At 45.2% G+C, this 14,883-nt stretch overlaps 2 protein-coding genes across 2 annotated transcripts in view; one reads left to right on the forward strand and one right to left on the reverse strand.

The window, feature by feature from the left end:
• The window catches only part of ABCC11 (ATP binding cassette subfamily C member 11), a 98,238-nt gene that overhangs the window by 78,254 nt on the left and 5,101 nt on the right, over positions 1 to 14,883 (reverse strand). The window contains exons 2-3 of the mRNA XM_027977814.3: positions 4,280 to 4,423; positions 1,333 to 1,451 (exon numbers count right to left, since the gene is read on the reverse strand). Of these exons, the coding sequence (XP_027833615.2) occupies positions 1,333 to 1,451; positions 4,280 to 4,378 (218 nt within the window). The 5' untranslated portion in view covers positions 4,379 to 4,423. The remainder of the gene's footprint in view (positions 1 to 1,332; positions 1,452 to 4,279; positions 4,424 to 14,883) is intronic.
• Positions 12,704 to 14,883, forward strand: part of LONP2 (lon peptidase 2, peroxisomal) — an 81,527-nt gene continuing 79,347 nt past the window's right edge. Inside the window, exon 1 of the mRNA XM_004014972.6 lies at positions 12,704 to 13,019. Coding sequence (XP_004015021.1) covers positions 12,787 to 13,019 — 233 coding nt within the window. The 5' untranslated portion in view covers positions 12,704 to 12,786. The remainder of the gene's footprint in view (positions 13,020 to 14,883) is intronic.

The following is a 14,883-nucleotide window of genomic DNA, read 5'->3' on the forward strand; positions in this document are numbered from 1 at the left end:
GTGACGAAACACTGAGGGATCAGACCGGAAGTGTGAAGCGCCTGTCAACAAATGCTGCGTAAATGCGTGTGTGCGTGAATCTGCGGAGGCCCCTGAAGCCCCAGGTGTGTAAACCAGAAAGTCATTTGGGGATGGTTACTTGAAACTACGGTTTAGTAGAGGAGGCTCCATGAATTTCTTAAACTCTTAAGTTTAAGGTAACGTCATAGGGCATCTGGCCCTTTCCATGGCTGCCCACTTTCCTCTGAATGAAGACCGATGGACTTAATGCGGTCTGGGGAGACATGCTGGGGGTCTCGCCTTGCCCCATCCACTATGGCTAGGACTCTGCAGAGGCATCGGCCTCCTTCTCAGATCCTGGACACGCACATCACTGTGTTCTTCCACTGCAAGGCCAGGCCCTTGCACATGCTGCCCACACCGGCCTCCCGTTCACCCTCCAGGTCTCAGTTTCAGTGTCACTCAGAACCTGTCACGTTGTCGCTGATCTGTTGTCCTTCACACCCCCACATTTCTTTACAGCACCTTCCCCAAACAGCAATAATCATATGTTTCAGTTCAGTCGCTCAGTCCTGTCTGACTCTTTGCAACCCCATGGACTGCAGCACACCAGGCCTCCCTGTCCATCACCAACTCCCAGAGCTTACTCAGACTCATGTCCATCGAGTCAGTGATGCCATCAACCATCTCATCTTCTGTCATCCCCTTCTGCTCCCAGTTTAAACCTTTCCCAGCATCAGGGTCTTTTCCAATGAGTCAGCTCTTCGTATCACGTAGCCAAAGAATTGGAGCTTTAGCATCAGTATCAATCCTTCCAATGAATATTCAGGACTGATTTCCTTTAGGATGGACTGGTTGGATCTCCTTGCAGTGCAAGGGACTCTCAAGAGTCTTCTCCAACAGCACAGTTCAAAAGCATCAATTATCTGGTGCTCGGCTTTCTTTATAGTCCAACTCTCACATCCATGCATGACTACTGGAAATACCATAGCTTTGACTAGATGGAACTTGGTTGGCATGCTTACAAGCTTACTCATTTCCCCCCATGTGAGGTCGTTGATGGGCAAGGGTCCTGTCTGGCTGGCTCACTGTTACCCACCCCCCAGTCTAGCACAGTGTCAATGAGTCCTGCTGACTGACTGAATGAATGAATGAAGATGCTGGCTGTGGTGCCCTGATGGGTACCAGGTTTCTTGGGAGGTGTTTGGCTGTGGAGGGTGACAGGAGAGTGTTGGGACAGGGCTGTGCAGGCTTTAGGAGGGGTCCAGGTGTCAGGGCCTGAGTATCACCGCCCAGGAGGCTACCGACCCTTGGCTCCCACTCAGGACTCACTTTGGCTTCGGGCGGAAGGGAATCATGGTTTTCCAGGCAGCATCATACTTCCCTCTCTCTGGTGCCTCGCATTCCCTCACCTGCTGTCTCCAGGGGCCGTCTTCAACAGTTATTGTTTTCTTGGGAAAGAAAAAACAAAAGAGCATCAGTTTCAGACCTCACAAATACTGTCCTGAGGGAATGAGGGACCAGCCGCCCAAGGAGGATGATCTTTCCACATTCAGCCTCCTAGAGAAAGGATATCACAGTCAGATAGAAAAAGACAAATACTCTATGATCTCACTTACATATATCTGAGATATAACATCCATAAGATATTATGGAAAAAAACCCAAGGAATTTTTTGGCCACCCCAATAGAACAAAGCAAGAGAGTTCCAGAAAAACATCTACTTCTGCTTTATTGACTATAGCAATGCCTTTGACTGTATGGATCATAACAAACTGTGGAAAATTCTTAAAGAAATGGGAGTTCTTAAGATGGGAAGATGGGAACCATCTGCCTCCTGAGAAATCTGTATGCAGGTCAAGAGACAACAGTTAAAACTGGACATGGAACAATAGACTGGTTCCAAATTGGGAAAGGAGTATGTCAAGACTGTATATTGTCACCCTGCTTATTTAACTTATAGCCAGAGTACATCAAGTGAAATGCTGGGCTAGATGAAGCACTAGCTGGAATCAAGATTGCTGGGAGATATATCAATAACCTAAGATATGCAGATGACACCACCCTTATGGCAGAAAGAGAAGAACTAAAGAGCCTCTTGATGAGAGTGAAAAAAGTTGGCTTAAAACTCAACATTCAAAAAACAAAGATCATGGCATCTGGTTCCATTACTTTATGGCAAATAGATGGGGAAATAATGGAAACAGTGAGAGGCTTTATTTTCTTGGGCTCCAAAATTACTGCAGATGGTGACTGCAGCCATGGAATTAAAAGATGCTTGCTTCTTGGAAGGAAAGCTATGACCAACCTAGACGGCATATTAAAAAGCAGAGACATCACTTTGCCAACAAAGGTTCAGGTCAGTTCCTTAGTCGTGTCTGACTCTTTGTGATCCCACGGACTGCAACACGCCAGGCCTCCCTGTCCATCACCAACTCCCGGAGTTTACTCAAAGTCATGTTCATTGAGTCGGTGATGCCATCCAACCATCTCATCCTCTGTCACTTCTTTCTCTTCCTGCCTTCAATCTTCCCCAGCATCAGGGTCTTTTCCAATGAAGTCAGTTCTTCACATCAGGGGGCCAGAGTATTGGAATTTCAGCTTCAGCAACAGTCCTTCCAATGAATATTCAGGGTTGATTTCCTTTAGGATTGACTGATTTGATCTCCTTGCAGTCCAAGGGACTCTTAAGAGTCTTTTCCAACATCATGGAGCCAGCAAAGGTCTGTCTAGTGAAAGCTATGGTTTTTCCAGTAGTCAGGTATGGATGTGAGAGTTGGACTATAAAGAGAGCTGTGTGCCAAAGAATTGATGCTTTTAACTGTGGTGTTGGAGAAGACTCTTGAGAGTCCCTTGGACTGCAAGATCAAACCAGTCAATCCTAAAGGAAATCAACCGTGAATATTCATTGGAAGGACTGATGCTGAAGCTGAAACTCCAATACTCTGTACACCTGATATGAAGAACTGACTCATTGGAAAAGACCCTGATGCTGGGAAAGGTTGAAGGCAGGAAGAGAAGGGGATGACAGAGGATAAGATGGTTGGATGGCATCACCAACTTGATGGACATGAGTTTGACTAAGCTCTGGGAGTTGGTGATGAACAGGGAGACCTGGCGTGCTGCTGTCCCTGGGGTCACAAAGAGTCGGACACGACTGAGCAACTGAACTGAACTGAACTGAATAGAATAAAAAATACCCACCCAGCTAACAACCAAACAAAAACCTGACTGGTAATTGCCAGAGTTGAGGATAGGCAAAATGGGTGAAGGTGGTCAAAAAGTACAGGCATGCATTTATAAAATGAGTAAGTCATGGGGATATAATGTACAACATGGTAACTATAACTGATAATATCGCACTGCGTATCTGAAAGTTGTTAAGGGAGCAGGTCTTAAAATTTCTCATGAGAAAAAAAATAGTTGAACTATGGGTGGTGATGGATATTGTGGTGATCCTCTCATAATTTAGACAAATAATGACTCATTCTATCATACATCTGAAAGTCATATGATGTTTTATGCCACTTATGTCTCAATAAAAATAAATAAAGAAAAGCCTGCCAGGTAGGGGATGAGTCACTTGTCAGAATAACCAGCTCCCAGCTCTGACTCTGCTCCTACTCTGGGCAGTTCCCTCAACTTCTCTGGGCTTTTCTCTGACCATAAACGCTGTAGACAAGAAGAAAGGGTGTTATGTTTAGTCACCCACAGAATGCAAAACCAAGTCACTCTCTAAGGATAAAACTATTAAAAAGAAATCAAGAAGTAAAAAATAAATCACAAGACATTACATGTTACCCTTTTGATAAAGTAGGAAACCACTGAAATGAAAAAGGTATATTATTTCTAGGACTTCATATAGAATAAATAATACTCTCTTGAAAACATAGTAAGGGATCTATGGGTAAAGGTTCGGAATAGTGGCTCCTGAAGGAACCAGGGAGAGTTTGGGAATGTAATGGGGTCAAGGTCCGAGCTGGTGAGTTGGTGGTAAATTTATTGGTGCTTATCATATGATTATAAGTAAATGCATAAATAGGTGAGAGAGACAGAGATGGGGTGGGGAGTGGAGGGTAGTTGGAGAGAGTTGTATGAGCCATAAACATGCATCATAACCAACAATTATGATTCATCTAATTGTAGAAGCCAGAGCTTCATTTAAAAAAAAATCAAAATTGAATAAATAGGGGACAAAAAAAATTGATCCAGTTTATGACCACTGGAAGTACCCTGTGAACTGTTTCCTGGTGTTTTGATACAAAAGAGATCTACTTACATAGCTAAGTCCCGAAACCATGTCATCATCTACATCCAAGCCGAGATTCACAAGGCCACCAGAAGACCTGGGGACCCAGTACATCCTCCTTCTGGTCATTTTTCAGGTGTACTGCCAATTCTTTGTTTCCCAGAATCCGAGAATCTGGAAAGGCAACAGGTAAGAACAGCTTAGATGGAACCCCAAGCAGGAGAGGGGGATATCGCTCCACAAGGAGTGTGCTGGGGGCCTTCGTCACAGCACCTGCTCTTCCCTCTGTTAGGAATGCGCTTGGCTCCCTGTCTTTAAACTTCTACTTGGGGCTCAGCCTAAGATCACCCAGGGAAACCCCAAACCACCCATTCCCAACCTACATCCTTGGGCCAGGTCAATCTTCTTTAATATATTCAAGGCTTGCTCTTAAAACCATGCTTCTTTAACCATGCCTTTTTTATTCCAGTCTGTAATTGTCTATTTAGGTGAATCACTGATTTTTTAGAGTTCATTTCTTGGACTAAACAGAGACCCTCACAAGGACAAAGACAGGTCTGCTTTGCTTACTATTAAATCCCACAGGCCTAGGGATCCCCAAGGAGGAGGGCAGATATTCAGTAAATCAATGGTGAATGAATGAATAAATAAATGAAAGAAATGTGATTTTGCTATTCTCAGCCTCAGGGGAGTGGAGCTGGGTATGATTTAGGACATTTATTTATTTATGAAAATATTTATCTATTTGGCCACATCAGGACTTAGCTGTAGTATGTGGCTTCTTTAGTTAAGGTATGCAAAATCTTATTTGAGGATTTAGGATCTAATTTTCTGACCAAGCATGGAACTCGGGCCCCCTGTACTGGAAGCTCGAAGTCAAAGCCCCTGGACCACCAGGGAAGTCCTTGATTTAGGAAATTTAAATAACTAAAAAATATATTAATTTGCTTTTCATTTTGCCTTTGTGAATATATGATTCACTCTCAGAACATCCACGTGCCTGGGGCAGGAGAGGGGATAGTAGTCAGTAATGTTTCTGAAGGAATGGAAAAAGAAAGAAATGTACGACGGGGCTGGCATGGGGTATGATGGGTGTCTCACAGGGCCCCAGCTTGTGATGGATGTTCTGCCACGACCATCTTCAAATTCTTCATAATCTGAACAAGGAGTCCCACATTTTCATTTTGCACTGGGTCCCACAAATTATGTAGTCAGTCCTCCTGCTCAGATATAGCTTTTGGCATTCAAATACTGGATTGTGTCTCAAGTAAACAGACTTGAAGACTAGCCTATTGTCTTGGGAGAAGATTCTCTAAATTCCTTTACCCCATTCCCTCTCATCTCACTTCCTTTTCGCAAATCACACCCAAATCTGGTGGACTCAGTTTCTGGAATTCTCCTATAGAGCCTGCAAGACAGATTCCCCGCCCATGGCATCAGGCCATAAGTATACAGTTAGCCCTCTGTTCCCATAGATTCCGCAATCAAGATTCAACCAACTGATTATAGATAATATTCAGGAAAGAAAAAAAAAATCTCAGTATTCCCCAAAGGAAAGGTTCAGCTGGCAAAGGAAACTGTTTACATAGCATTACATTGTATCTACAGCTATAAGTAATGACTTAAAGTATATGGGAGGATGTGCTTAGATTATATGGAAATACTACACTATTTTAGGTAAGGACTTGAGCATCCTTGGATTTTCATATCCAAAGGGGCATTGGAATCAATCCCAGCTCTGAACTGAGGGGCAGCTGTATTTGCATGTGAGGATAGAAGTGGACCTTTCTGGGGTGATGGAAAACTTTAAAATAAAAGAGATATGTCAGGTAAGAGAGGCTGTCAGGTAGTTCTTTTTTAAGACTGTGGAAATAGTCCAGTTTCTGTCTGTCAGACCAGCCTAAAGTGAAATTGGCAAGATTCGGTGGAAGGAAGCCCTGGGGGTAGAACCATGGTATACTGGCTTACAGTTTATTTACTAAAACACAAAGGTGCTCAGTGGAGGGACTGGGCTGGGGGAGGGGGAGGAAGTAAATTCTAGATTGCAAGTCATGCACCCTGGCAAGGGACGGTCTTAGCGTTGTCAATGGCGTGCTGGCGAGCATCTACAAATAGCCTGTGGTCGCAACTGGTGAGTGAATGTAGTTCCAACACGACTGTAGCTTGACATTGTGCTTTATGTTAACGAGTACGAGGAAACTGAAGCATCCAAGACATATGTTGGTTGCATCTTTACTCATTTGCCAATGACCCACGTAACTGCTGAAGAGTTTCCAAGTACTAAAAGAGGATTTTCTCATTTTTTGTGCTGTTCACAATGTAATGGCACCACACTTGTTAACCTGAGTTATTAACATTTCCTGCGTTTATTTCTTAAGCCTACACAATCAATAAAATAATAAAAACAAATCCAGATTTGTAGCCTTTGCCGATTTTTGTGGTGTAAGTATTCCCATCAAAGATGATTTCAAACTACCAACATGTTGGGAAGAGAGGCGCATTAAGAAATCAGTGTACAGTATTTCTGTGTACAAATATAGTAAGTGTGCATTCTAAGTAGAGGTGTCTGACTCTTTGCAGCCCTGTGGACTGCAGCCCACCAGGCTCCTCTCTCCATGGGGATTCTCCAGGCAAGAATACTGGACTCAGTTGCTGAACCCTCCTCCAGGGAATCTTCCCAACTCAGGGATCGAGCCTGTCTCTCTTATGTCTCCTGCATTGGCAGGTGGGTTCTTTACCACTAGTACCACCTGGGAAGCCCCTATTTACAGTAGATGTAAATGGACTTAAAAGTATAAAAAGTAAACATACTGAAATAACTAGGAAGTGATAGATTTTTGAGCATTATCTTTGTCATAATATAATTAATTGTAAGTTTAATAATTTAAATACTATTTGTATTTAACAACTGGGCTCTCAAAATTCCTGAAAATTTGACAATTAGTCTTCATAAACCAGTATCTTAAAATGGTGAGCCTAAACATTTATTTTCTCCTAGTTAATTGGCAAGTAGGGACTTATGAGGAAGACCAGATTCTTGGAGCACTAATACAGAAATTAGATCTTTTTTTCTCACTTTTCAGTTATAGTATGATTTGCCAACCTGGTTTATTTGTATAATACCTGCAAAGAGATACATGATGGTTTCAAAGATGTAACTCCATATAGAAATATAGATGTTATCCAGGGAACTAGTAGCAGGGAAAAGTAAGGCAAATACAAATGCAAATGCTGCTGCTAAGTCGCTTCAGTCGTGTCCAACTCTGTGCGACCCCGTAGATGGCAGCCCATCAGGCTTCCCCGTCCCTGGGATTCTCCAGGCAAGAACACTGGAGTGGGTTGCCATTTCCTTCTCCAATGCATGAAAGTGAAAAGTGAAAGTGAAGTCGCTTACTCTTAGCGACTCTTAGCGACCCCATGGACTGCAGCCTACCAGGCTCTTCAGTCTACGGGATCTGCCAGGCAAGAATCCTGGAGTGGGGTGCCATTGCCTTCTCCAAATGCAAATGAAGGGAATGCATTATACACATTATATATAATGGATATGCTTATAGGACACAAACTGCTTATCTCAGCATAACTGGAACTGAGTCACACAGTGGCTTGGGCCACCTTCCATGTCTATGAGGCCCACCCCTGATTCCTTGATTGGCCAGAGGAATTCCCTCCAGAGTTTCCTTTGGTATCCCAGAAAATAGAAAAGTTCCCTGGCTTCCCAATAGAGCTGAAGTTTATTCAGTCTAGATAGTGACAAGCCCATCACTGTGGTCAGGCTGGGGTCCAGGTCAGGACTGGGAATAAACCAGGAAAGAGGCAGATACTTCCAGCTCTGTGCTTGCTCCCCCGTTCCCGGGGAGAGGCAACATTAGGATTAGATCATGGCCATTTGCACATGGTGAAACAGCCTGTGGACAGGAGAGGGCCGTTGGAGGGAGGTGATCTTTCTGGAAGAACTGGTTTCTTTCCTCATTGTTCTGGACACTTTCCCAGCATGGTCTAGTGTCCAAGGCCAGAAGGGCAGCAGAAGGTAGGGGAGATGCTCAGGGCAAGGGGCAGAGGCACCGGCAAGCCAGGCCTGAAGAAGCTGAGAAGACTAGACCTTATTTCTCCTGTTCCTCTCCCTTCCCTTCCCTGGGGAGTTAGGTAAAGCTTTCTGGGGGCGAGTTCTCAGAGCTCCTGGAGCTGCTTGCTGGCCCTGGCCACCTGCTCAACTGCTGAATCCCTCCAGCCCAGCGCCTGATCATCTCTGTTCCAGAAACTGGGAAGCTCCTTCCCATCTTGGCCTTTGTCTACTCTCTGTCAAGAGCATGCTCCTCCCAGCTCCCAGCAGAGCCTGGCCTTCCTCATCATGTAGGTTTCAGCTTATACCCCACCTTCACAGGGTAACCTTCCTAGATCTCCCTCCCTCATCTTGTCCTCCTCTCTCTAGCACTCTCTACACATTTTCCTATTAGATTTCCTTTACTTATCACTTTCTGAAATTGCCATTTCTTTGGGGGCTTATTTATTTACTGCCTACCTCAGCCCTTTTACACCAGGGTGGAATGAGTATTTGGTGGATAAATGAAGAAAGTAGATGCAGTGTTGTTAAAGAAGGAACCAGGAGAGCCACTCAGTCACTTGAGACCTCACACTTAGATTCTTGCTGCTTTCCCAAGGGGACTGGCACCCCACCACAGAGACAGACTGATAGGATGGAAAGAAGGTGTTCATCAAGTAAGCAACTTAAACGTGGACCCGGTGCCATACCGCACCTTCCCTGGCATGGAGTATATTTGTATTTTAAAATAAATCCAGCTATTATTATGTGACTAGACATTCATATTGCTTGTTGCTGTTGGGGAGAGTGTACGTTAAAAGCATTAAATGTGTGTTCAGAAAATATACTGCAAGGGTTATAAGATGGTTTTTGAAGTTCTGAAAAAATGGGGACATTCCCCGTTGCCCTTGGAGAAGACTTGGTGAAAAGCTAAGCTCTTTGGGAGCTAGGCCCTGCATGTTTTTATCTTTGCTTCACCGCCAGAGTCTATCACAGTGTCAGGTACCCAGTGCCATCGGAGAGCAATCCAGAGCCTGCTGGCTGGAGCCAAGATCTCCTGCTTACCAGCACAACTGCTCTGGAGACCCTGGAGCACTGCTTCTCCTTCCCTCGCCCTGCCCAATCCATCAGCATGCTCTGCTTTTGTTTTCATTTAGTGAGTTAGTTATGGTTGCTCTGGGGCTTTGCTGCTGAGTGCAGGCTACTTTCTGCGGTGTGCAGGCTTCTCACTGAGGTAGCTTCTCTGACTGCAGAGCTCAGGCCCTAGTGATCTGGCTCAGTAGTTGCGGTGAATGGGCTTCGCTGCCCGTTTCATGGAATCTTCCCAGACCAGAGGTGGAACCCATGTCCCCTGCAACTGGCAGGTGGATTCTCAGCCACCGGACCACCAGGGAAGTCCTATCAGTGTGCTGTGTTGAAGCTACACTCAAATATGGTTTGAATTTACTGCTTCTTGTCTGAGTCCGCATCACCTCTTGCCTGGGCAACTTCAACCAGCTCCTAACTGGCTCTGCACATCTGACCTTAAACACTTGTGTTCCATTCTCCACACAGCAGTTAACATGACCTTTTGAAAACGTTAAGTCTGAAAAAGTATTCCACAACTTGAAACTGCCAATGGCTTGCCCTGAGCTCAGAGTAAGACCCAAATTCCTCAGCAGATTCCTGACCCCCACTCCCTTCTCCTTCCTGGGCTCTCTGCACCCCACTCTACCCCACCCACTTCTCTCCTGCTTCCCTCCCAGGCCCCACCCCAGCAAATCACAGAAGCAGGCCCCACAAACATGCTAAATCCACCCGGTCAGAAAGCCTTTGCCGTCACCACTCCTTCGGCCTGGAATGGCACTCCCTTGGCAGCCACCCCACAACCTCTGTGTGGCTGCCGTGCAGGGCTCCATTCAAACAAAGCTCAACTCTTTAGCGAGGCCTGCTCTGGGATCTGAAGAGCATATCACCATCCAAAAGGATTTTCCTTGCTTTTTTTCTGTTTCTCCTCCCAGAATGTTCAGTTCAGTTCAGTTGCTCAGCTGTGTCCGACTCTTTGCGACCCCATGAATCGCAGCATGCCAGGCCTCCCTGTCCATCACCAACTCCCGGAGTTCACTCAGACTCACATCCATCGAGTCAGTGATGCCATCCAGCCATCTCATCCTCTGTCGTCCCCTTCTCCTCCTGCCCCCAATCTGTCCCAGCATCAGAGTCTTTTCCAGTGAGTCAACTCTTTGCATAAGGTGGCCAAAGTACTGGAGTTTCAGCTTTAGCATCATTCCTTCCAAAAGAAATCCCAGGGCTGATCTCCTTCAGAATGGACTGGTTGGATCTCCTTGCAGTCCAAGGGACTCTCAAGAGTCTTCTCCAACACCACAGTTCAAAAGCATCAATTCTTCAGCACTCAGCTTTCTTCACAGTCCAACTCTCACATCCATACATGACCACTGGAAAAACCATAGCCTTGACTAGACGGATCTTAGCTGGCAAAGTAATGTTTCTGCTTTTGAATATACTATCTAGGTTGATCATAACTTTCCTTCCAAGGAGTAAGCGTCTTTTAATTTCATGGCTGCAGTCACCATCTGCAGTGATTTTGGAGCCCAAAAAAGTAAAGTCTGCCACGGTTTCCACTGTTTCCCCATCTATTTCCCATGAAGTGATGGGACCAGATGCCATGATCTTCGTTTTCTGAATGTTGAGCTTTAAGCCAACTTTTTTACTCTCCTCTTTCACTTTCATCAAGTGGCTTTTTAATTCCTCTTTACTTTCTGCCATAAAGGTGGTGTCATTTGCATATCTGAGGTTATTGATATTTCTCCTGGCAATCTTGATTCCAGCTTGTGTTTCTTCCAGCCCAGTGTTTCTCATGATGTACTCTGCATATAAGTTAAATAAGCAGGGTGACAATATACAGCCTTGACGTACTCCTTTTCCTATTTGAAAGCAGGAACCTTGTCTGTTGTGTTCACTGATGTATCCCCAGCACCTAAAGTAACATCCGTTACATAGTAGGCATTCAAAAAATAGTTGTTTAGTGAATGAATAAGTGGTGGGATCACGACAGAGAAAGAGCTTTAGGCAGGAGTCTCTGAGTTCCCAAATTTCTGTCTCCAGCACAGCAGCTAGTACACCTGTCTTCTCCTTTCTCTTACCTGCTTCACATACAGAAACAATTTCTGTATCAGACTCAGCCACCTGTGGGTCTGTCCCTCTAGCTAAGTGGTGCTTGAGGAACTTATACTTAGCAGGCCCTCAAGAAATGCATATTGGCTTGATTTTCAATTTCCTCCTGGATTCTGAGAACCTTGCTAAACTTCTTATTTGGGGAAAAATTTCCTTCTGCAACCTACAGCCAAAAGCTAGTTAAATTCAATTTCCCTATTGCTATTTAATAGCCTTGTAATCATGAATAACTAACCTGTTTACCCTTTTTGAATCTCAATTACTCCTTTATAAAAAGGAGATAGTGCTACTTTCCTCACAGGGTGAAGGAGCTCCCAAAGGCCAAATCTGAAAAAATTCGAGCAACGAAATACATGATATCACTGCATGATAACCCATAAAACATTGAATATTCAAGTCCATATTAACATAAAAAATAATAGAATAAGTAAATAAATGAGGGAGATGGGGCAGTTTTTTCTTACAGATTCCAGTTGATAAATCTAGACTTATTAACTCCCTACAGACTCTTACTTATAATGAGATAAATAGTACCTTAAAGTGGGGAACTTAATCACTGTTGAAATCATCATTGGTAAGACATTTCACCGTTAAGATATCACTAAGGCACATCGCTTTTGTGGTCTTCCTGCCAAAAATGTATAATGTGATCTTGAGAAAACATCAGATAAACCCAAAGAGAGGGACATTCTACAAAATAAGAGACCAAAGCTTTGAAGGAAAAAAGAAAAAAAGATTGAGGTGACATTGTATCTAAAAAAAAAAAGAAAGTGGGATCCTGGAGCAGAAAAAAGGACACTTGTGAGAAAACTGGCAAAATTTCTGGAAATCTATAAATTAGATAAGAGTAATATTAATTTCCTGGTTTTTAGAGTCGAATCATGATTGTGTAAGATGATTACACGGGAAGCTGGGTGAAAGGTACATGGAAACTAGGGAGTTTCCATGTACAAAAATGTATATTTACATGTACAAAAATGTATATTTTTGTACATCTAAAATCAATTCGAATAGAAAGGTACAAACATTTCAAGTGGACATAAGTCACACGGGACCATCGTTGGGCAGACAGCTCAGCGATGAATGAAACTCCAGAGAAAAGAGAGGGCGGGGAGGCGGGGGTCATCCGCGGGCGGAGTGCGCTTCTCTTCGCATGTGTACGGCGCCAGGCGGCGGCGGCGGCGGAGGCTGGGGGCGGGTGAGCGGGCTCTCGGGACCGGAAGCGGCAGCGCGCCCGAGTCAGATCCTGGGTCGCAGGCGAGGAGGCCGCGCGAAGCCGGGCGTCGGGCTCCCGGGGACTGTCCCGGCGCGGAGGGGTGTCGCCATGTCGTCCGTGAGCCCCATCCAGATCCCCAGCCGCCTCCCGCTGCTGCTCACGCACGAGGGCGTGTTGCTGCCCGGCTCCACCATGCGCACCAGCGTGGACTCGGCCCGCAACCTGCAGCTGGTGCGGAGCCGCCTGCTCAAGGGCACGTCGCTGCAGAGCACCATCTTGGGCGTCATCCCCAACACGCCCGACCCGGCCAGCGACGCGCAGGACCTGCCGCCGCTGCACAGGTAGGCCGGACGGCCCGGCGGCGGCGGCGGCGGCGGCGGCGGCGCGGCCTCCTGCCTCGGGAGGACCCCCCGCCTCTTCAGAAGGCTCCCGTGCCAGACAGGCGGTGACAGGAGTGCCTCGTGACCGTTAAATGATTTGACCCCCGGAGTCGTGAAAACTGCACAGTTAGCTGCTCACCATCTGTTGTGAATTTCCCTCCCGCCCCCCGGATCTTCAAGCTCCTAAGCTGGTGCACCTAACCTTCCCCGCCCGGCTCTTTTCTTTCCTCTCTTCCCTGTCCCTACCCCCTTCTTCTTTGTGTTCCTTCCTTCCCAGTTCTTTTGTCCTCTTGACTCAGATACTTGCTCCGTCACGTTTTCTCTCCCCCCGTCCCAGCCTATATTGCACCGTTTCTTTATTGAGGAAGCTATCCGTTCTTCCACACTTCCTTGTCGTCCCTCCGCCCTCCAACCCCCGCCTTCTTTCGTCCCCTCGGGTTCTTCTGTTTTCCTTCCTAAAGGGCCTTCCCTGTTCACGTGTTCCCTTGTCTCCTTCTATTCTCATATCTCAACATCTCTTAGGCCCCAAACTATACCACCTACACCCCAAGCTCACCACCTACATCCCAAGCTCACCGATTCCCCTACGTGTGACCCTAGTTGTGTGACTTTGGGTGACAGATGAAACCTGTGCTTATTTCTTTCTTCATCTGTAATTTGGAAACTAGCAGCATCCGCCTCTTAGGTGTGTGATGAAGTGAGATCATACGTGGTCTTTTTTGTGCTGGCCTGGATAAATGCTTACACTGTCCAGTACTGTCCATGGCTAGCTGGATAGCTTGAAATGTGGCTTGTCCAAATTGAGATACTAGAGTGACCAGTTGTCCGGGTTGCCAGGGACCATCCTGGTTTTAGCACTGACACTTTTGTGTCCCAGGAAACCCTTTGGTTCAGACAAACCAGGATGATTGGTTATCCTAAATGTACTATAACTGTACACTATACACTAAATTTTGCAAATTTAGTATGAAAAGTTTTGTTGATTAATACATTTTATAGAGATTGGGTTGGAATGGTAGTATTTTGGATATTAGGAGTTAAGTAAAATATTAGCATTTCATCTGTTTCTTCTTTCTAATGTGGCTATTAAAATTACATAGGTGGTTGGTGTTATATTTCTGTTGGACAGTGCTGGTATATACTATGCTCTCAACAAATGCTGTTATCATCAAGCCTCCCAAGCCCTTGCCTCCTGTCCTTAACTCTTGAGATGTTTTCAGTTTAGAGCCCTTCCATCTTTCACCTACAGTTACCTTTTTTTAAAATTAAGTGTACTTAACTCTTAATGGATTTTGAGAGGGTTAGGAATGTCTTGTTTTTGTCCAAATTCTTTTTATTATATACATTTTTTAAAAGGCGACCATGGCTTGACTCAAATTCTCAGATTTGCTTCCCCTCCCCTCAGCTCCCCTCCCCTCCTAAAACAGAACAAAAACATAGCAATCCTTTGTTGGTCCACATTAAGCCTCGCTTTTCTCAAGCATGGAAAACATTTTGGTTTCCATCTGATCTGCTTTGCTTTGCTTCAGTAAAATTGGATACTTTTTTAAAAACAGATTTGCTTTCTCACAGTTCTACTTATTTATGTTTTTATTGGCCGCATGTGGGATCTTAGTTCCCTGACCAGGGATCAAACCCACACCCCCTGCTTTGGAAGGGCAGAGTCTTGACCATTGAACCACCAGGGAAGTCCCCTGACACTTTACAAGTTTCAGTAAACAATGATAAACTGTGTTGGATTCTGGTTTTCCTACACATGACCCCGCTCCTTAAGCCTCTGTGTATTCCCGTAATTTTTTGCTTTCTGTGCACAGGTCCTCAGTTG

This window comes from Ovis aries, chromosome 14 (genome assembly GCF_016772045.2).
Source record: "Ovis aries strain OAR_USU_Benz2616 breed Rambouillet chromosome 14, ARS-UI_Ramb_v3.0, whole genome shotgun sequence".
In the NCBI taxonomy this organism is placed as follows: Eukaryota; Metazoa; Chordata; class Mammalia; order Artiodactyla; family Bovidae; genus Ovis; species Ovis aries.